The sequence below is a fragment of the Rhinatrema bivittatum genome, chromosome 8 (assembly GCF_901001135.1).
Source record: "Rhinatrema bivittatum chromosome 8, aRhiBiv1.1, whole genome shotgun sequence".
NCBI lineage: Eukaryota > Metazoa > Chordata > Amphibia > Gymnophiona > Rhinatrematidae > Rhinatrema > Rhinatrema bivittatum.
Window position 1 is genome coordinate 228695681 of NC_042622.1, and position 23823 is coordinate 228719503.

General features: G+C 47.9%; 1 protein-coding gene across 2 annotated transcripts in view; it reads left to right on the top strand.

The window, feature by feature from the left end:
- AP3D1 (adaptor related protein complex 3 subunit delta 1) overlaps positions 1-23823 on the top strand; it is a 358560-nt gene that overhangs the window by 95321 nt on the left and 239416 nt on the right. For both annotated transcript variants that reach the window (XR_003858342.1, XM_029613909.1), the window contains exons 4-5: positions 2085-2165; positions 14502-14609. Coding sequence is in view for 1 of the 2 variants with exons in the window: in XM_029613909.1 (XP_029469769.1) it covers positions 2085-2165; positions 14502-14609 (189 nt within the window). In the remaining variant the exon portion in view is untranslated. The remainder of the gene's footprint in view (positions 1-2084; positions 2166-14501; positions 14610-23823) is intronic.

Here is a 23823-nt window from a genome sequence, read left to right on the forward strand (position 1 = left end):
GGATCTCCTGGCAACCCGGTCCAACGCCCGAGTCCCCAACTTCTTCAGTCACAGACAAGAACCACGATCCCAAGGGATTGATGCCCTCGTCCAGACCTGGCCACAGGAAGACCTGCTCTACGCCTCCCCCCCACCCTCCGTGGCCACTACTGGGCGGGCTCATCCGCAAGATAGAACACCACAGGGGGCTGGTACTTCCAGTGGCCCCGGACTGGCCAAGAAGGCCGTGGTATGCAGACATGCGAAGGCTCTTGATGGGGAGCCCTCTCCCCCTACTCCCACAAAGCGATCTGCTCCAGCAAGGCCCAATCCTCCACGAAGACCCAACTCGATTCTCTTACGGTCTGGCCATTGAGAGGCCACGCCTGAAGAAGAGCGGATACTAGAGGGCGGTGATTGACACCTTGCTCAGAGTATGCAAGTTCTCCACATCGCTAACCTACATACGAATATGGAGAATATTCTAAGCCTGGTGCAAAGATCACGACATCCTTTGGACAGCCAAAATTCCCATGATCCTGGAATTCCTGCAGGACGGCTTATAGAAAGGATTGTCCCTCAACTCCATCAAGGTTCAGGTGGCCGCCTTGGCTTGCTTCGGAACCAAGGTGGAAGGCATTAGCCTAGCATCTCATCTGGACGTCTCCTGCTTCCTGAGAGGTGTAAAGCAGATCCGACCACCCTTAAAGTGGCCGGTACCCCTATGGAACCTCAATCTAGTACCAGACTTCCTAGCGGGAGCCTCCTTCAGACCTATCCGCGGTCTGTCCCTACGACTCCTAACCTTGAAGACTGCATTTCTAGTGGCAATATGTTCGGCCCGTCGCATCTCCGAACTTCCAGTACTATCCTGTCGGGAACCTTTTCTCAGATTCACACCGGGATCAATACAGCTATGCACTGTCTCCTCTTTCCTTCCAAAGGTAGTTTCTCACTTCCATCTAAACCAAACCATCTCGCTGCCATCTCCAGACGAGCATAAGGGCTCTGAAGAATCTCGCTGTCTTCGCCACCTTAACGACTGCAGATTCCTAGTCCGATACCTGGAAAGGTCAGAATCCGTACAAAAGACGGACCACCTATTCGTCCTTCACAGCGGGAAGAAACAAAGGGAAACGGCCTCGCGGGCAACCATAGCCCGCTGGATCAAAGTAGTAATCAAGGTGGCCTACGTAGAGGCAGGCAAGCCTCCACCGCTACAAGTCAAGGCCTATTCCACTAGATCCCAGGCAGTGTCCTGGGCGGAAACCAAGATGCTGTCACCCACCGAGATCTGTCAGGCGGCGACATGGTCCTTCATTCACACCTCCTCCAGGTTCTACCGCCTGGCTGTTCAAGCTCGGGAGGGCACAGCATTCGCAAGGGCAGTACTAAGTGGGCCACGGGCAGCCTCCCACCCGGTTTGGTTGTAGCTTTTGTACATTCCATTGATTCTGAGTCCATCTGCTACACGCTAGGAAATGGAGAAATTACTTGCCTGATAATTTCGTTTTACTTAGTGTAGACAGATGGACTCAGTTTCTCGCCCACGGCTGCCGCAATATACGAAAAACTCTGGTGACAATTCCCGAGAGCAAGACAAGCATGGGTAAGCCATGCTTCCCTTCAGCTAGGACACCCATAGTTACTGGGTGTCGGCGTTTCTCGGTTGAGGGCACTGGCGGTCTCCAGCTATAGTCCATGTCAACCAGTTCAAGTTGATCACGTTTCTCAAGTTATTCAAGTTAAACAAAGTTAACCTAGTTAATCAAATGATCCAGACCCCCCCCCCCCCCCCCCCCCACAATCGCTTTGCGAGGAGAATACTGAAGAACAGAGCTTCCTGCACGGGTATATGTACTGGTGGTGACAGATTGAAATCTGACTCCATCTCCAACTGCTATCAGGAGCACACTATACCCATTGGTCCTGAGTCCTTCTGTCTACACTAAGGAAAACGAAATTATCAGGTAAGTAATTTCTCCAATGACTGTTAGTTTATTGCGCAGGTGTGTAGTTGTATGCCTGGAGACTGAAAGCAGGAATGAGATCTGTGTTAAATGGTGTAATTATTTAGTTTCCCCTTTGTGTTTTGAATAATATAGCGAATAGGTTATCTGGCTGCCTCTCAGTGTTTTCATGAAGGGACAGATGTGATCATGTTGACAACCAATCAGATTCGAAAGGTAAGATAGTGTGTTTTTCAATTGCTCTGTATTTGGGAGGGCAATTTTTCAAAAGATTTTACTCGGGTAACTAAGCAGTTAACTGGTTGAAATCATCAGATGAAAATTACTCTCCCCCCTTCTGTGGGTGAAAGCACATGACGGTGAGACTGGCAAGGAATGCATGATGGGACTGGCAAGGAACACACGAGGATTTAATTTTGAAATTCCCATATGTGCTTTACGGCATGGATTTTATTACTTAGTTTTTGAAGGTATAAATTGTCAGCGCCACTGCTAGTCCTGAAATTCGCAAAGGGAAACTTCACATGGAGTTTCTGTTGAAAATTTGCTTGCAGTGTCACATACATTTTAAAAAGTGCCCTCTGAAACTCCTATAGCCCATGGCTGTCTGTGAGGCCCCTTCCCTCAGATCACAAGGGGATGATAGCAAAAGTAGAGGGAGAGTCCTTCTCTTTGGGGTAGATTTTATAAATCTACGTGCGTGCAGCAGGCGCGAACAAAAGTACGCCGGATTTTATAAGATACGCGCGTAGCTTATAAAATCCGGGGTCGGCGCGCGCATGGGGGTGCACATTTGTGCAACTTGTGCGCGCGCCGAGCCCTGCGTGTGCTGCCCGTTCCCTTCCCTCCCTTCCCCTACCTAACCCACCCCCTCCGGCCCTATCTAAACCTTCCCCCTATCTTTGTTGCTAAAGTTACGCCTGCCTCTGGCAGGCGTAACTCTGAGCATGCCAGCGGGCTGCTGGTGCGCCATCACCCGACCCAGGGGCTGGTCCGGAGGCCTCGACCATGCCTCCAGCCTGGCGCCACGCCCCCCGGAAGGCCCCGAAATTCACGCTGCCCACCCGACACGCTCCCTTGCGAAGCCTCGGGACTTGCGTGCGCTGCCGAGCCTATGCAAAATAGGCTCGGCGCGCGTAGGGGGGTTTTAAAAGGGTTATGTGCGTACCCCTTTTAAAATCCGGCCCTTTGTGTGCAGAACATAAGAACATAAGAAAATGCCATACTGGGTCAGACCAAGGGTCCATCAAGCCCAGCATCCTGTTTCCAACAGTGGCCAATCCAGGCCATAAGAACCTGGCAAGTACCCAAAAACTAAGTCTATTCCATGTAACCATTGCTAATGGCAGTGGCTATTCTCTAAGTGAACTTAATAGCAGGTAATGGACTTCTCCTCCAAGAACTTATCCAATCCTTTTTTAAACACAGCTATACTAACTGCACGAACCACATTCTCTGGCAACAAATTCCAGAGTTTTATTGTGCGTTGAGTAAAAAAGAACTTTCTCCGATTAGTTTTAAATGTGCCCCATGCTAACTTCATGGAGTGTCCCCTAGTCCTTCTACTATCCGAAAGAGTAAATAACCGATTCACATCTACCCGTTCTAGACCTCTCATGATTTTAAACACCTCCATCATATCCCCCCTCAGTCGTCTCTTCTCCAAGCTGAAAAGTCCTAACCTCTTTAGTCTTTCCTCATAGGGGAGTTGTTCCATTCCCCTTGAATGAGCACAAGTTTGAAACTTGTGAGCAGTAGCACCAGTTGTCAAGGCTTGATCCTTGGCTACTGACTATTTGCACATCTTTCACATTCATAATGCAATCATCTTTTAAAAAAAAAAAATTGGGTCTAAAGTGGAGAGTATCTCTCACATTTACTTACCTCAGGCTTGGATCTGAAATGGTTGAACAGCTCTTGGACTATAACTCATAGTTGCCTTGAGAAATTTAAATACCAATAAATGAGCTGTTTGTAGGTGGATGTGATTACCCAAAGGAGATGGGATGCTGGGTAGAAAGGGCTGGGAGAGAAGCACATGTGTTTTAAAAGTAGCTGAGATGCAGTCTTTGGGAATGGAGCTAAAATAATAAATATAGCAAGGATCATACATTGCCACTGATCCTTTTGTGGTCTTCATCCTTTTACAATGTAATTTCAAAACTTGTTTAATTCGTTTAGGCTTTGAGTGTCCAATTACTAAATTTTAAGTTCCAAAAAAATGTCAGTGGAGTACAAAACTAGCCACATGTGCAAATGAAAACCAACGCAGCAAAAAGTGTGCAGTCCAAAAATGTAGAACTGTTTTCTCCAAAAGGCTTCATGAATTTCTTGAAAATATGGGGGCTGAAGCTTGTTTCTTTCATGTCCCTCCTGATGCAGCCTTCAGGCGAAACACCGGACTGTGAGGGGCTTAACCCCTTTTAAAAGTTGTGATTTGTATAGAAAGCTCTAAATAAAGCACTTGTGATTGATTTGCAAACTGTAATTTTATACAGTGTTTTGTTTTTTTTTTGGAAAGGACTGATTTACATTTTTGGACTGCACACTTTTTGCTGTGTTGACTGTTTTAAGCTTACATGTATGATAACATGCTAGCAGTTTAGCTACTCCCATATCCTGATGCATTGCTATGTTGATTGGTAATTGACATAATCATTTCAGTTATTGGGCTGTAGTACCATCTAAAGAAAGTAAGTTTGCATTTCACATTTTATTTTTTTTTATTGTAACTTTTTACTTAAAACTGAGCTTTTGAAACAGTAATTCTAATGCATATGTCAAGTATCGCATAATTACATTTTTGCCTTGCTGATCTGTGTAAAGCAGTTCTCACAGGAGAAGCAGGATGGTAGTCCTCACATATGGGTGACATCATAGGATGGATCCCAATCACGGAACACTTCTGTCAAAGTTTCCAGAACTTTGACTGTCCCCTACTGGGCATGCCCAGCATGGCACTAACCCTGCAGCCAGCAGGGGTCCCCCTTCAGTTTTCTTTTTTTGTGCAGCAGTAGCCACGCGGTTAAGGAGCTCTGCAGAGATTCCTGACAGGAATTTTCCTCACGGAATTACTAAAATTTAATTTACCCCACAGGGTCCCTCCTTCAAGTTTTTTACCTGTTTTCCGTCAATTACTGTCTAGTTTGGCCCTAGTGGCCTACTGGCCGTCGACCGTACTGCGGCTCAATTTTGCCATGGCGTCTGGGTTCTGCCGGTGCCCGGACTGTAATCGCACCATGTTCATCACAGACCCTCACAAAGTGTGTGTAATGTGTCTCGGATGTGAGCACGATGTCCTAACCTGCACCAAATGTGCCCTTATGACACCAAAAGGTCGCAAGGCTAGAATGGAGAAGATGGAACTTCTCTTCCGTGCTCAAACCCCGACGCTGTCTATTGCATCGATGTCGTCAGAACTGGCACCGTAAACTTCGCGCCAGCATCGACCATCCGGCATTGACGACTTCTCGGCCTTTGACACCCTCTACTTCCCTTCAGGACCGAGGGGATTGTAGGGATAAACATCGCCACCGGCATCGAAAGTCTCAGACCATCGAGGGAGCGAAATCATCGACCTCGCCATCGTCCGAGCCGCCGTCGAAGAAGCCCCGTCCAGAAAAGGCATAAACCTTTTCGGTGACTGGGTCACTGAGGCAATCCTCACCCGACAGGGTATCGGGAGCTGCGACTCCGCCTTTAACGGTGGTCCCTCCGGCTATGCCTCTACCTTCTTCTGTTCCGGAGCTGGGGCTGCTTGCTCCAGGTCTCCGAGAAGAACTGGACCGGATGGTTCAGGAGGCCATCGACAAGGTAATGCATCGACTCCAGGTTCCTCCGGCACAGACACCGGTACCGATTGTGGGACAGACCACTGACCCGATTCCAGCAGCGTTGGCACCGCTGCTCTCGAGGATGGAAGCGCTTATGGCCGCTTTTCCACCGATGGACCCCGGGTCACCGATGGCTCCGGTGCCCTCCCTGCTTGCTTTGTCATCGGGAGGAGAAACACCGTTCCGCATCCCTCCATCGGGAGTTCTGCCGATGCCTCAGCCGACGATGCCAATACGTCTGGTGCCGACGCGTTTATCGGCACCACCGAGCCATCCATTGATGCCCTCTATGCCTGCACAGGTGCCATCGGTGCCTCCAGTTATTCCTTTGAGTCCTTCGGAGCCTCGACCAGGACCTTCAGGGATCCCACCGCCCCATCCTCCTCTAGTTCCTAGAGGAACAGGTGCTGATCCCTATGATACCTGGACTGATGATTCTTCACCAGACACTGATGATTTGCCTTCACCACCTTCACCTACTGAAAGCAGAAAGCGTTCTCCTCCAGAGGACCTTTCCTTCATAAATTTTGTGAAGGAGATGTCTGAATTGATTCCCTTCCAATTGCAGAGTGAACAAAATGACAGGCATCAAATGATGGAGCTGTTACAATTCCTGGATGCTCCCAAGGAAATAACCTCCATCCCTATCCACCAGGTTCTTCTGGATCTCTTCAAAAAGAACTGGGAACATCCTGGCTCTGTTGCTCTAGGCCACAGGAAAGCTGACACCACCTATCTCGTTCAGTCAGCTCCAGGCTTTCGCAAACCTCAATTGGATCACCAATCTGTGGTGGTCGAATCTGCCCAGAAAAGAGCAAGGAGATCAAAACCTCACACTTCTTTCCCCCAGGCAAGGAACAGAAATTTCTAGGTGCCATTGGTCGCCGTATCTTCCAGGGATCAATGCTCATGTCCAGAATTGCCTCTTATCAGCTCTATATGACCCAATATAATAGGGTCTTATTTAAGCAGATACAAGACTTAACAGACTCCCTGCCTCAGCAATTTCAAGAGCAATTCCAAACACTAGTAAACAAGGGTTTTGAGGTAGGCAAGCATGAGATCAGATCAACTTATGATATTTTTGACACTGCTACGAGAGTATCTGCAGCTGCTGTCTCGCAAGACGATGGGCCTGGCTCAAGTCTTCCGACCTTCGCCCTGAAGTTCAGGACAGATTGTCCGACCTGCCCTGTGTAGGAGACTATCTCTTTGGCGAGCAGATTCAACGGATGGTGGCGGAACTCAAGGACCATCATGAGACCCTGAGACAGCTCTCTGATGCCTTCTGAGTACTCTTCAAAACAGCCCTTTTGGAAGGACTCTAAGAAGTCATTCTTCCGCCCGAAGAAGTCCAACCCGTTCTACGAGACCGTTTCAAAAAGCCCAGTTTCGTCAGACACGAAAACAAAAATCACAAGCAGCTCCTCAGCCAGGCCCTGCTTCCAGTTTTTCACTCCTGCATAGAAAGCAGCAGCCAACTTCCATTGCCTCACATACCAGTGGGAGGTCGATTGTGCCATTTCAACAACAGGTGGCACTCAATCACCTCAGACCAGTGGGTCCTAGCGATAATTGCTCAAGGTTATCGTCTGAACTTTCTCTCCATTCCACCGGACTCCCCACCTCTACCGACGTGGAGAACATACGATCACTCCATCCTTCTGGAACAGGAGGTCTCCCTCCTCCTCCAGTCCAAGGCAATAGAACCAGTACCCTACTCTCAGCATGGCCTAGGGTTCTATTCCCGGTACTTTCTAATCCCCAAAAAATCGGGAGGCATTCGTCCAATTCTGGATCTACGTGCCCTCAACAAGTACCTCCAGTGAGAGAAGTTCAAAATAGTAACCTTGGGCTTTCTTCTTCCTCTTCTACAAAGAGGAGACTGGCTCTGCTCTCTAGACCACCAGGACGCATACACTCATATCACGATAAATCCATCTCATCGCAAATACCTGAGGTTTCTAGTAGGCCCCAAGCACTATCAGTACCGAGTGCTTCCATTCGGCTTCGCGTCTGCACCAGAGTCTTCACAAAATGCCTCGTCATAGTTGCAGCCTTCCTCAGGACTCAAGGTGTTCACATCTACCCCTATCTAGACGATTGGTTAATCAGGGCTCCCACTCAGCAAGCTGCTCTGTCGTCCCTACACCTTACTTTACACATTCTAATTTCTCCTCAACTACGACAAATCCTACTTAGTCTCATCTCAAACCTTATCGTTCATTGGGGCAGACTTTGACACCTTGCAGGCAAGGGCTTTTCTGCCTCGACAGCGAGCTCTCACTCTCGTGTCTCTTGCACACCAGCTGCAGTCTCAGCACTCCACAACTGCACACCACTTTCTCATCCTCCTGGGACATATGGCGTCCTCAGTTCAGGTCATCCCAATGGCCCGCTTGGCCATGAGTCATGCAGTGGACTCTAAGGTCACAATGGACTCAATCCATTCAGCCCCTGTCGACCATTGTCCACGTAACAGACTCACTCCGCCTGGTGGAGAAATCAGGTCAATCTCCTCCAGGGCTTGTCCTTCCAGGCTCCAGACCCTCAAATAACTCTCACCACCGATGCTTCCAACCTCGGCTGGGGAGCCCACGTGGCCGATCTGCAGATACAAGGATCTTGGTCTCCAGAGGAAGCCAAACACCAAATAAATTTCCTGGAGCTGCAAGCAATCAGATACGCTCTCAGGGTATTTCAGGATCGCCTCCCCAATCAAGTCATCCTGATCCAGACGGACAACCAGGTGGCCATGTGGTACATCAACAAACAGGGAGGGACGGGCTCCTACCTTGTGTGTCAGGAAGGTGCGCAGATATGGGCGGAGGCCCTCTCCCACTCGATGTACCTCAGGGCCACCTACTTGCCGGGAGTGGACAATGTATTGGCAGACAAGCTGAGTTGCACCTTTCAACCGCACGAGTGGTCTCTCAACCCCTCAGTAGTGAACTCGATCTTCCACCAATGGGGTTATCCTCAAATAGACCTCTTTGCGTCACCTCAAAATCGCAAAGTAGACAACTTCTGCTCTCTCACTCGCAGCCAACACTATCAGCCAAGAGATGCTCTCTCACTCGCAGCCAACACTATCAGCCAAGAGATGCGTTCTCCCTATCATGGGCAGCCGGTCTCCTATATGCATTCCCTCCACTTCCACTTCTCTCGAAGACTCTCGTGAAGTTACGTCAGGACAAGGGAACCATGATCCTGATAGCACCCCACTGGCCGCGCCAAGTGTGGTTTCCAATACGTCAGGATCTCTCCATTCGCAGGCACATTCCCATGGGAAAGGACCCGCTTCTAATCACTCAAAACGACGGGGGCCTACGCCACCCCAATCTTCAAGCCTTGTCCCTGACGGCATGGATGTTGAAAGGTTAATCCTTCAGCCACTTAACCTTTCTGAACCAGTTTCCTGTGTCCTGATTGCTTCACGGAAGCCTTCCACGAGGAAATCGTATTCTTACAAATGGACCAGGTTCACATCCTGGTGCTCTTCTCAATCCCTTGACCCCTTTACCTGTCCAATCAAGAAGTTTCTGGACTATCTCTGGCACTTGTCAGTCAGGTCTAAAAACTTCCTCCATCAGGATGCATGTCAGTGCAGTAGCCGCCTTCCATAAAGGTATCAGGGATGTTCCCATATCAGTACAACCCCTTGTAACGCGTTTTTTGAAAGGCTTGCTTCACCTCAAGCCTCCTCTGCATCCTCCGGCCCCTTCTTGGGACCTCAACCTAGTTTTGGATCGGCTCATGAAACCACCATTCAAGCCTCTTCAATCCTGTGACCTTCGATATCTCACATGGAAAGTGATTTTCCTTTTGGCAATCACTTCCTCTCGCAGAGTTAGGGAATTACAGGCTCTAGTTACCTACCTGCCTTACACTAAACTTCTGCAGGACCGGGCAGTACTCCACACTCACCCTAAATTCTTACCTAAGGTAGTTTCGGAGTTTCATCTCAATCAATCCATTGTACTACCTACCTTTTTTTCCAGGCCCCATTCCAATCCAGGAGAGCAGGCTCTGCATACCCTTGACTGCAAACGGGCTCTAGCTTTCTACCTAGACCGTACAGCTGCCCAGAGGAAAAGCACTCAATTGTTTGTCTCTTTCCATCCTATCAAATTGGGGCAGCCTGTGGGTAAACAGACTCTCTCCTCCTGGTTGGCAGACTGCATATCCTTTTGCTATCAGCAAGTGGGCATTCCACTTCAAGACCGAGTTAAAGCACATTCTGTGAGGGCCATGGCGACTTCAGTAGCACACCTAAGCTCGATGCCGCTTCCTGACATTTGCAGGGCTGCCACCTGGAATTCCCTCCATACCTCTACAGCCCATTATTGCTTAGACAAAGCCGGAAGATAAGATTCCATATTTGGCCAGTCTGTCTCGCGCAACCTATTTACAACGTGACATACCAACAACCTTCTGCTTGCCCGGTGGGGTTCAGGATGCCCTCGGCCAAATTTCATCCCAGGCCTAGTGCCTTGCATGCCTGAGTACATTTGGTTCATACTCTGACATTCTCAGCTCAGTACTCACCCATATGTGAGGACTACCCTCCTGCTTGACCTGTGAGACAGTAAATGTTGCTTACCTGTAACAGGTGTTCTCACAGGACAGCACGATGTTAGTCCTCATAAAACCCACCCGCCGCCCTGCGGTGTTGGGTTCGTAACGTTTTCTTATTTTATTTTCGGCACTACCTGTAGCTTTTTAACAAGACTGAAGGGGGACCCCTGCTGGCTGCAGGGTTAGTACCATGCTGGGCATGCCCAGTAGGGGCCAGTCAAAGTTCTGGAAACTTTAACAGAAGTGTTCCATGATTGGGCTCCATCCTGTGATGTCACCCATATGTGAGGACTAACATCCTGCTGTCCTGTGAGAACACCTGTTACAGGTAAGCAACATTTGCTTTCTCCAGCTTGTAGTTGGGTGAATCTCAATCAGGCCGATACAGAATGGTATGCTCAGCCGAGCGCACCGTTTAGCCTCCATTTGACCGCGCGTTTTACACTCGCTATGATTACCTCTTATACTGTAATAGTTCGTGGGAAAACACGTGGCCAACCCCCCCAACTAATTGCGCTCATCACATGCAAATGCATGTTGATGAGCTTATTAGTAAGGTGTGAATCGTGTGCCCGATCGTCTTAACGATCAAAATCGTCTGGCAGGAGAAGAAAATCGTGTTTGGCACGATTTTTTAGTTAAAAAAAAATCGTTTTTTCCGATTAGTGCGCGCTAGCAGGAAGTTAGTGCGCGCTAGCAGAAAATTATACAATTTGACACTTTTCAGGTCAGTTAAGGTCAGTTTAGGAATGAATATGTATTCCTATTGGCTGCCCTCTTATTTATTCATGTTACCAAGGTTCCCACTGAGAATATATGGGGGATGGGAAATGGAAACAGTTGGTAGCTTGACAAAAAAAGTAATGTGATCAGTCAATGTGACTAGAACTTGTGCCCTATCTCTGATACCGGGAGTGTTGTGATCTTCCTGCATGCAGTGCCGTATCCCTGATACCGGGAGTGTTGTGATCTTCCTGCATGCAGTGCCCTATCCCTAATACCGGGAGTGTTGTGATCTTCCTGCACGCAGTGCCCTAACCCTGATACCAGGGGGTGTTGTGATCTTCCTGCACACAGTGCCCTAACCCTGATACCAGGGGTGTTGTGATCTTCCTGCACACAGTGCCCTATCCCTGATACCAGGGGTGTTGTGATCTTCCTGCACACAGTGCCCTATCCCTGATACCAGGGGTGTTGTGATCTTCCTGCACACAGTGCCCTAACCCTGATACCAGGGGTGTTGTGATCTTCCTGCACCCAGTGCCCTATCCCTGATACCAGGGGTGTTGTGATCTTCCTGCACGCAGTGCCCTATCCCTGATACCAGGGGTGTTGTGATCTTCCTGCATGCAGTGCCGTATCCCTGCTCAGTGCAGGAAGATCACAACACTCCCGGTATCAGGGTTAGGGCACTCTGTGTGCAGGAAGATCACAATGCTCTCGGTATCAGGGATAGGCACAAGTTCTAGTCACATTGACTGATCACATTACTTTTTTTGTCAAGCTACCAACCGTTTCCATTTCCCATCACCTCAGTGGGAACCTTGGTAACATCAATAAATAAGAGGGCAGCCAGCCAATAGGAATACATATTCATTCCTAACTGACCTAAAAAGTGTCAATTTGTATCATTTTCGGTTAGTGCGCACTAACTCCCGGTTAGTGCGCACTAACTCCCGGTTAGTGCGCACTAACTCCCGGTTAGTGCGCACTAACTCCCGGTTAGTGCGCACTAACTCCCGGTTAGTGCGCACTAACTCCCGGTTAGTGCGCCCTAACTCCCGGTTAGTGCGCACTAACTCCCGGTTAGTGCGCACTAACTCCCGGTTAACTATTTTTTAACGATAAATCGTTAGAATTCCTATTGTATCGTGTTTTTTAACGATTTAAGATTATTTTAAAATTATCGGACGATAATTTTAATCGTTGAAAAACGATTCACATCCCTACTTATTAGTTATCCCCGCAGGATACTGAAAGTAAAATGTGTGTTAATCATGGGCAACACCGGGAAAGTGTACAGAAAAGCAGAAAAAACTGCGACATTAAGTCGGAGATCCCCCCCCTCCCACCCCCCCAAAAAAAAGCTGTCTCGGCCCGCGGTTTGAAAAACAAATGCCCAATTTTGCCGGCGTCCGTTTTCTGAACCCGTGGCTGTCAGCGGGTTTGAAAACCGGCGCCAATAAAATTAAGGGTTGGTTGTCGGACCCGCTGACAGCCGCCGCATCCGCTAATACGGAGGCGCTAGGGACACACTAGTGTCCCTAGAGCCTCCTTATTAGTGCGAGCCCTAATTTAATTAGAGAATCGCTGGCCCAGGAGAGCGAGCGCTCAACACGGAACGCCGGCTCTCCCACAGAGTTTTTGGAATCGGCCTGAATGTTTGCAACTGAGGGGCTCATGCAGTAAAACAGCGCTGAAAATGAATGATAGTATTGTCTGTTGTCTTAGTGTCCACGCACACATCTCCCCTGTGGGTCTGATGCAATACTTAAATCAGGAAGCATTAAAAAGGGTGCGCTAAAGAAAAATTGTGCATCCATAGCGCTCAATAGTTTATTGCATCAGGTGCTCAATACTAGCGTCTGTTTTCATCCCGCTTCTTTTTTTGTTATAATTCAATTCAGCAACCTCAGCAAAATATTAGGCACCCCTTGCTATGGATGTCTAAATTGTGTGGGCATAAGAAAAGTGGGTTTCTTTTAATCAAGTCAAAATTTTTCTCCACCACAAGCAATCAAAGTGTCACAGTGATACTGAGGAGAGGACACGCTTATTGCAACACAGAGAACCTATTTTTTAATGGTATTCATGAGCCTTTGACTGCAAGTTGATTTTACTCCACCTCAGAGGCTGGAATTAAATTTGCTGCGTTAAAAAGTGTGCTTTGGACACCCAGCACTTTACTGCATCGGGAGGAGGGGGAAGGGGGTTAACTAATGTCCTCATCTACATGAAATTTACATCTGATAGGCGCTATTGGGTATGAATATGTTTGGGCGTGCGTTTTGGGTGCGCTAAGCTCCTTATTGCATCGGGTGCTAGTCTATCACATCCAAAATGTGCACCCAGCCACACACAAAATTGTGTGCTAGGCTGAGTGCACTTCATTGTATCTCAGGGTCTTATCTCCTGCTTCTGCCTTCTGTTATAGTGGATAATAGGCTTGGTAGGCTGGTATTTTTCTGCTGTCTGCCAAGTTTGTTCCTGTCCATACTGCCAAGGTTATATCCCACCAGTTTGGGCATATGTACATTCAAGATCTCCTATTTTGTTCATACCTGGCACACCTCCCTTCCCATCTCTAACCATGATAATTTTTAATAACTTAATACCAAAATATCCAGTCTTCTAGGATCCCGCTTAATATTTAGGGGTATTGTCACTGGATTTCAGATCCCATCACAATGTTGCACTTTCTAATATACTGTGCATTCAAGATGGAGTATGTTTTCAATCATAATATGGAATTTGATGGGATTCATATGCGGTTTGTTTTTTTTGTTTGAGTAGGTGTATATTGATATTTTCTTTCATGCTACTGTGCTTACATTCCTCTGCCAGTGGTTTTGGAAATAACACTATCCACAAAGATATGTCTGAATTTTATGCTGTATCCAGAATTGATTAAAGTTTTCAATAAACAGTAATGTGTAGCCCAGGTTTGAGTGGTGCGTTTTGATTTTCTTAGATTCCAGAACTGTCGCACGAGGAAGGATATTGAGGTGAATAGTCTTATAATAGATTGTTTACTCCCATTTCACTGTTGGCTTGAGCTGTAACATGTTTCCCCCCATAAGCACAGAATGGGAACATTTTTAATAAATCAGGTTATTGATGTAATGTGGTCAGAATACCTGCCTTCACATAGGTAAAACAGACTTTTGTTCATGAATTTCTGGAGTGTACACTTAATATTTTTTCAGTTTTGCTTGTGGTTTTTTTTTTTTTTTTTTTTGTGGGTCTGTTACTAAACTTGGCATGAGGACCTGGACATGCTGCCTCCATTTACCAAAGTCTGTGAAGTTCAGTTCTATGCATATCAGCAGACATAGAATTTCTCATGCTTGGTTCCTTTGTTTGCCAGCAATAAATTGCACATCAGCCTCACAAACTGCTTTTGTATCTTCTTGGTTTCTAGGATCTGAGCAGCCCTAATCAGTATGACACTGGAGTGGCGCTGACTGGTTTGTCGTGCTTTGTTACTCCAGATCTTGCTAGAGATCTGGCAAATGACATCATGACTTTGGTAAGCTGTAGCAGATATCAGTACTGTAGTGCTTGGCAATATGTGTATGCATGAAAACTGTGTAGTTTGTTACAAAATAGAGCAATGTTATTTTAGTAATATGCTCAGAGTTATAGGCAAATAAAGCAAAACTTACAAATACAGCAGCACTATCTAAGTTACTCTCTTTCATGGGATGTTTGTATACTAAAGCCTTGTACAAGAATTGGAAGATAATGACATACTGTGGAATTAATATACAACATTTAGCACACAGAGGAGGGATATTGAAGCAAATCAAAATATGAGAGGAGTTGGAGGAAGAGCTGGATTTAAGATTATGGTGCCCATAGGCAGAATAGTGGGGGTGTGGGATTTCACTCCCAGAAATGTAAGAGCAGCGGGGCAGTTCCAATATATATATATCTTCACAATTTGGTGCCCTAGGCAACATAAGCAAGTGCCTAGGGCACCAAATTGTGAAGGCATCCAAAAACTGGAACTGCCCCGCTGCTTATATAGATATATATATATAGAGAGAGACAGACAGACAATCAAGTGTTCTATAAATAATATACTAAAGTTACAAAACATGAACACTCATGCAAACATATCCTTCAAATTATTTTCAGTATATATATATATATATATATGTCTGTGTGTTTGTCTGTGTCTCTGTATAGTATGTGTATGTGTGTGTGTGAGGCAGTATAGTTATATTATCAAGTGTTCTATAAGTAATATACTAAAGTTACAAAACATGAACACTCATGCAAACATATCCTTCAAATTATTTTCAGTATATATATATATATGTCTGTGTGTCTGTCTGTGTCTCTGTATAGTATGTGTATGTGTGTGTGTGAGGCAGTATAGTTATATTATCAAGTGTTCTATAAGTAATATACTAAAGTTACAAAACATGAACACTCATGCAAACATATCCTTCAAATTTTTTTCAGAATATTTGAGTTTTACAAGAATGGATTGAGTGTAGCATTCATATGTCTAGCTCCTTGGTATATATTTTCTGTGTTTGGAGTTTAGTCTTTGAATATCTGCATATTTTTTTTTGATACTTTTGTAATTTCAGATACATGTTAAAATTGAAATGTTTTTTATTATATTTATATTACTGCATTAGTGCTTCATGTGGATATTTGTTTAGCTTTAGATATAGAGGCACTTTATTGATAAATGTACATTGTCTAAGTCGCAACAAAGTTTTTGATAAGCCAGACGCAGCAGTCACCCGTTCAGATCTGGGGCAGAATCCAAAGGTTCTTATCAGCATGGTCCAAAATTGTAACAGATCAGTGGGTCTTGACAATCATATGTCAGGGATATCACTTAGATTTCATCAAATGACCAGTTGTTCTACATATGACTGTTCCCCCTGTTCGATCCATTTCACCTTCCTCTTTTAAGGCAGGAGACCTAGTATCTACTAGCCCAGAGGGCCGTATAGTTCATACCCAAGTCGCAACACCACCTTGACTGCTATTGTCATTTTCTTATTCCCCCAAAAATCGGGAGGCCTCCGACATATCTTGGACCTCAGGACTTTTAACAAGCATTTATAAAGTGAAAAGTTAGATGATATCTCTCAACATGATACTACCTTTCATCCATCCCAATGTTTGGATGTGCTTCCTTGATCTCAAGGATATCTATTCTTGAATCCCAATACATCCTTCTTGTTGGCAGCACCTTTGTTTCAAAATAGATCCCAATCATTACCAATATAGGTTACTCCTGTTTGGACTCTCATCTGCCCCAGAGTCTTCATGAAATGTTTATCTGTGGCTCATCTCTGACAAATGTGCATAAGGATATTTCCCTGTTTGGACGACTGGCTCATAGTTTCCCCAGAGAAAACATCTTTTCGAACCAATCTCACACACACCATTCAGTGCCTAGCAAATGTAGGCTTCCTGATAAATTACGAAAAGTTAATGCTCTAATTAATCCAAATTTTGCAATTCATAGGAGCAAGAATAAATATGATTCAGTTAAGGGTGCTCCTTCCCAGTGACAGGGCCCAGGCATTGCAAAACTTTGCATCTTAACTCCTTTTGTTGCGGTCTCCACCGCTTCCCCTTCTTTAGCTCTGAACAGTGCTCACCTCCGCTACTGGAAACGCCGCGTTCCGCATGCCCGGGACGCCTACGGCTCTGCCGGTTCCACGTGGCGGCTGCCATTGCTTGCCCGTCTCCTCGCTGCTTCGCGCGCGCGAGGACGCACACTATGTGCGCACAGGTCCCGGAAGTCTGGCCCCACCTGTGCTAATGATGCCACGCCCTAAGCCTGATATAACCGGCGTCCGGACGCCTTCTCTTTGCCTTGCAACGAGGTTCACTACTGCCTAGTAGTTCTGAGTTGCGCTTCGTCTGTTCCTCGTTCCTGACTTGACCTTTGGATTGCCTTTGACTTCGCTTCAGCTTGCCGCCTGCCTCCGACCTTGGTCCGTTCCTGACTTCGCTTCAGCTTGCCGCCTGCCTCCGACCTTGGTCCGCTCCTGACTTCGCTTCAGCCTGCCGCCTGCCTCTGACCTTGGTCCGTTCCCGACTCCAGTCTCCAGCCTGCTTCAGTCCACAGCCAGCTACAGACTCCATTCCAGTCTACAGCCTATTCCAGTTCACAGCCAGCTACAGGCTCCGTTCCAGTCTACAGCCTGTTCCAGTCCACAGCCTGCTATCGATTCTACCTCAGCCTTCAGCCTGTTCCCGGTTCAGTATTCTACAAACCCTGCCTCACGCTCCAGCTTACTACAGGTATCGCTGCCGCCCGCTGTCCTGTCATCAGCTGGCCCTCGACCTGCACTGCCGGCCTACGGACTATCTTTCACTCTTTGGACTTTTCTTACTGCACTCACTGCCCAGGCTTTATCTGCTATTTGACTCTGAGCTGATATCCCAAGTCCCAAGGTTCCAGGACCCTACGGGCTCCTCCTGGGGGGCTCCTGGTTCCCGGGTGAACACCGCCAGCCTGTGGCTCCGCCTCCCGGCCTACCCTGTCACCCTGGGTAGACCGGCCCAAGGGTCCACTATCCTGCCTGCAGCACCCAACTGCAACACCTTTGTCAGACTTCAACAGTTCGCCAAGTACTAGTATTACTGGCCACATGGCAACAGCTATTCATGTAGTTCCTGGACTTTGCTTCATATGTGACGATTGCAATGGGGGCTGAAGAATCTGTGGTATCAGTATCGACAGTCCCTATCCAGCGCAATCCACCTGTCTGCTTCAATGAAAGAGGATATAGCCACCAAGCAGTCTCTAACTGTATTGATGACAGAGGTCCCTCTTCGACCAATTTCAGATTATCCTTACAGCAGATGCTTCAACACAGGGATGGGATGTTCATGCACTCCATTACAAAACGCATAGTCTTTGGTCTGTCAAAGAAAAAGTCTACCAAATTAGTCTCTTGGAATTAAGAACGATTCGAAATGCCCTGGTTACATTCCACCATATACTTCAGGGAAAATATTGCATGATTCACTCGGATAATCAAGTGGCCATGTTCTATATAAACAAGCAAGGAGGATCTTTATAGAGAGGCCATTCAAATTAGGGACTGGGCAGACAGCCCCTTCAGGCCACATTCTTACCAGGGATAGTGAATACGGAAGCAGACAGATTCAGCAGTCTTTCACCAGCACGGTGAGGTTAGCCACCAGCATTTTTCGCTACTGGGCCCAACAGTAGATAGACCTCTTCACAGTAGAATAGAACAGGAAACTAGAAAGCTTTTGCTCACTTCGGTCCAGCCCCAAAAGAGAAACACAAGATGCCTTTCTACTATCTTGGTCAAAGATAGTAGACCAGCTTTGGGAAATCTTAGAACTTAGTTTGGAGAGAGGTGAAATAGTGGGATATATTCTTTAGAGTTTGGTGTGTCTGAAATAATAAGCAAGCCAGAGGGAATTATTTCTAGAGTCTTTCTCACAGGACAAGCAGGATGGTAGTCCTCACATATGGGTGACATCATCAGGATGGAGCCCAATCACGGAACACTTTTGTCAAAGTTTCTAGAACTCTGACTGGCATCTACTGGACATCCAGCAGGGGTCCCCATTCAGTCTTTTTTTTTTTTCTGCGCAGCAGTAGCCACGCGGGTTAAGGAGCTCTCTAGAGATTCCGGACAGGAATTTTCCTCACGGAACTTCTTTCAAATTTTTCAAAAAATTCTACCCCATAGGGGTCCCCCTATCGATATCCGTACTCCGTGGTCGAAAGGTAAGACTTTACCCTCGTTTGCGGTCAATTCCCGTCGCATTTTCCCTTCGGGGCCTACCGGCCATCGACCGCACCACGGCTAAATTTTTGTCAAAGCCATGGCGTCTGGTTTTCATCGGTGCCCTGATTGTCCTCTGACAGTGTCAATCACAGACCCGCATAGAGTTTGTATATTGTTCTTGGGGTCCGACCATGACATCCTAACTTGCACCAAATGCGCCCAAATAATGCCGAAGGGCCGGAAGGCCCGCTTAGAGAAGATGGAGTTTCTTTTTCATACAAAACCCCTGACTCAATCGACCTCTTCGACTTCGTCTGAGCCGGTGCCATTGACCTTTCGCCAGCAGCGGGACACTGGTGCTACCTGACCGGCATCGACTACTACAAAGGTGTCGACTTCCTCCTCAGGAGGAGGAACGAGGAGAACATCGTGAAAAGCGTCGACACCGGCATTGGAAGGCTCAGTCTGCTCATCGAGGCAAGCCCTCAGCATCGGCGTTGACAGAGCCACCGACAAAGAAATCCCGTCCAGAGAAGGCCCTATCCTCCTCTGCGACTGGGTCACCGAGGCATTCCCCACCTTCATCTGTGCAGGGAGCCGTGACTCCACTTTCACCAGTGGACCCTCTGGCTATGCCAGTGCTGCCTCCCACTCCGGTGCCGGGATTCCATGCCCCAGGCTTCCGTGAGGAATTGGATCGGATGATCCAAGAGGCCATCGTCAAGACACTTCAGAGCTTACAACCTCTGACACCGATTCCAGCCCCAGTCACCGACCTGATGCCCATGGTGCTTGCACTGCTTCTAGGCAGACTAGATGTGCTGATCGGTGCTCTTCCACCGATGGAACCGAGTACCGGTATGTCCACCGCCTTCTACGCCAATACCTTTGTCATTGGAAGATGAGGAAACACAGATACCCATACCGCCGTCTGGAATCTTGCTATCGACTCACCCGTCGATTTGTCACCGGTTCCATCGGTACCGCATCATCCTCCATTGGTGCCGCCGTCGATGCCTAGGCCTGATCCTTAAGGACTAACGCCATTTCTGCCCTCTTTTGATCCTATGGGAGCTGGGGATCAACCTTATGATCCTTGGACCAATGACTCTTCCCAGGATTCTGATGATTTGCCTTCAGAGCCCTTTCCCCTGAGGAAAGACTACGCTGTCCTCCAGAGGATCTCTCCTTTATTAATTTCATAAAGGAAATGTCTGAAACTATTCCATTTCAGCTTCAGACAGAAGAGGAATTGAGGCACAAGATGCTGGAAGTACTCCAGTTTCTTGATGCCCCAAAGGAAATCATATCTATTCCTATTCATGAAATCCTGATTGACCTGCTGAAAAGGAATTGGGAGCACACAGGCTCTATGCCACCTACCTTGTCCAGACAGCCCCTGGCTTTCAAAGAACACAACTGTATCACCATTCTGTGGTTATGGAGTCAGCCCAGAAGAAGGCACGACGTTCTAAACCTAATTCCTCCATACCTCCAGGGAAAGAACAGAGGTCCCTGGATGCTTTTGGTAGGCGTGTCTTCCATGGCTCAATGCTCATTTCTCGCATTGCTTCCTTACCAATTATACATGAACCAGTATAACAGGGACTTGTTCAAGAAGATCCAAGATTTCTCTGAATCTTTACCAGAACAATTCCAGGATCCACTCAATGCTCTGGCTCAAAAAGGCCTAGATGCTGGCAAGCATGAGGTCTGCGCTGCCTACGATATTTTTGACACTGCCTCCAGAGTGTCTGCAGCGGGGATTAGTGCAAGAAGGTGGGCCTGGCTGAAGTCCTCAGACCTATGACCAGAGGTGCAGGACCGGTTAGCAGACCTACCATGCGCTGGAGATAATCTCTTTGGGGACAAAATCCAGGAAACAGATAAAGAACCCCCATGAAACGCTTCGCCAACTTTCCTTGGTTCCCTCTGATTTCCCGTCCAATTCTAAGAGGACATTCCGAAGGGACTCTAAGCGATCGTCTTTCTAGCCATGGAGATGATATCCTCCTGCTGCTCATGGTTGTTCTTCCAGACTTTACCAGAAGGGTCAGCCCAGGCAAGCCCGACCTCAAAAGATCCAGCCAGCCCCTCAACCGGGCCCAGCTGCTGGATTTTGACACCTCGCTGGAGAGCATAAGCCAACCTCATCTATTGTCCGTACCAGTCAGCGGTCGACACTGCCATTTCACCAACATATGGCACACGATCACTTCAGACCAGTGGGTCCTTGCTGTACTGACCCAAGGCTACCACATCAACTTCCTATTGGTACCAGCAGACTCCCCACCTCGGCCGACGTGAGGTTCATCCGACCACTCCTCTCTTCTGGAAGAGGAGGTATCAATCCTCCTGAAATCCTGGGCAATAGAACTAGTGCTCCTCTCGCAGCAAGGGCAGGGGTTCTATTCCAGGTATTTCCTCATCCCAAAAAAGTCAGGTGGCATTTGTCCAATACTGGAACTGCGTGCCTTAAACATCTACAGAGGGAGAAGTTCAGGATGGTGACCTTGGGTTCTCTACTGCCTCTTCTACAAAGAGGAGATTGGCTTTGCTCTCTAGATATTCAGGATGCGTATACACACATCTCAATCACTCCGTCCCACCGTAAATTCCTTCGTTTCCTGGACTGCCCCCAGCATTTTCAGTACCAGATACTGCCGTTCGGCCTATCATCCGCTCCTCGAGTCTTCTCCAAGTGCCTCGTAGTCATGGTGGCCTACCTGAGATGCAGGGCATCCATGTCTACCATTATCTCGACGATTGGCTGATAAGGGTTCCGACTCATAGGGATGCATTAGCCTCCTTACATCTCACTATCCATATGTTGCTGTCTCTCGGGTTCCTGATCAACTACCCCAAGTCCAGCCTAGTTCCATCTCAAACTCTATCCTACATAGGAGCTGACCTGGATACTATGCAGGCAAAAGCATTCTCCTTCAGGACCGAGCTTGTACTCTCATTTATCACAGGAAAAGCAGGATGGTTGTCCTCACAAATGGGTGACATCGAGGATGGAGCCTGACCACGGAAAACTTCTGTCAAAGTTTCAGGAACTTTGACTGGCCCCTACTGGGCATGCCCAGCACGGCACCAACCCTGCAGCCAGCAGGGGTCTCCCTTCAGTCTCCTTTTTTCCGTGCAGCAGTAAGCCACGTGGTTAAGGAGCTCTTACCACATTCCTGACAGGAATTTCTTCAACTAATTTCTTGAAAAAAAATTTGCCCCTCAGGGGTCTCCCCTCTTCAAATTTTACTCCGCGGTACTTCGGTAAGTTTTTGCTGTTGTTTTTGTCTACTACCGTCAAGTTCGGCCCTCGAGGCCTGTTGGCAGTCGACCGTCCCGCGGCTAGATTTTTGGCCTATGGCCATGGCGTCGGGGTTCCGTCGGTGCCCGGACTGTACGCGTACTATGTCCATCACAGACCCACATAGAGTCTGTGTTTTGTGTTTAGGGAGTGAGCATGATGTCCTGACTTGCACCAAATGTGCCCTAATGACACCACAAGGTCGCAAAGCCAGAATGGAGAAAATGGGACTCCTTTTCCATGCTCACACTCCGACGCCATCGATTGCATCGACGTCATCGGAACCGGCACAGTCGAAGTCTCACCATCGTCGACAGCCTCCCGGTGACCGCCTGTCATCGATGTCTCCGCGGCCATCGACTCCCGTCCCTTCCCCCGAAGATCGAGGGGATCGGAGAGAAAAACATCGCCATCGACGTCACAAGTCCTCGGACTGTCGAGGAATCGAAGTCATCGACCTCAGTACTGTCCGAGCCTCCTCCGAAGAAGTCTCGACCAGAAGTGGCACCGTCCACTCCTGTCTCGCAGACACCGAGGCAACCCTCACCCCTTCGGGGTTTGGGAGCCGCGACTCCACCGGTGACGGTGGTCCCTCCGGTTCAGCCTCAGCCTCCCTCTCCTGTGGAGCCGGGTATTGTTACCCCAGGTCTCCGGGTAGAACTGGACCGGCTGGTCCAGGAGGCCATCGACAAGGCGATGCAACGGTTCCAGATTCCTCCGGCACCGAGAGTGGAACCGGTCACCGACCCGATTCCAGCAGCACTGGCACCGCTGCTTGCCTGGATGGAAGCGCTTATGACTGCCCTTCCGGTGATACCCGGGTCTCCGACAGCTATCTCATCGGGTGGAGAAACACCGTACCGAATTCCCCCTTCGGGGGTAGTACCATCGGTACCATGTCGTCCCTCGCCACCGATACATTCCACGGGGGCGATACGCACCTCAGCTCCATCGAGAATTTCGATGATGGCACCCATACCTTCGATGCCGGCACCGGCACCGATGCTGGCGCTGATGCCACCGAGGACATTCTCTATGCCCCTGGCATTTCCTTCGAGTTTCTCGGAGCCTCAACCGGAGCCTTCAGGTATCCAACCCCCTCATGGTCCTACAGGTCAGCAACCTGATCCTTATGACACCTGGGGTGATGATACTTCCACAGACACCGATGATTTGCCTTCACCACCCTCTCCTGCGGGAAGTAGAAAGCGTTCTCCTCCTGAGGACCTCTTTTTCATAAATTTCGTGAAGGAAATGTCGGAGTTGGTCCCTTTTCAGGGGAGCAAGATGACAGGCACCAGATGATGGAGTTGCTCCAATTCTTGGATGCCCCTAAAGTCATCACTTCTATTCCAATTCATCAGGTTTTTCTGGACCTTCTAAAAAAGAATTGGGAATCTCCTGGATCTGTTGCTCCAGTAAACAAAAAAGCTGACTCTACCTGTCTTGTACAGTCAGCACCTGGCTTTCAGAAACCTCAGCTAGACCACCACTCTGTTGTGGTAGAATCAGCTCAAAAGAAAGCTAAAAGAATAAAGCCACATTCTTCCATACCTCCTACTAAGGAAAATAAATTCCTAGATAGGATAGGTAGGAAAGTATACCAAGGAGCCATGCTAATTTCCAGGATAGTCTCTTATCAGCTATATATGACCCAATACAATAGGGTCATTCTTAAACAG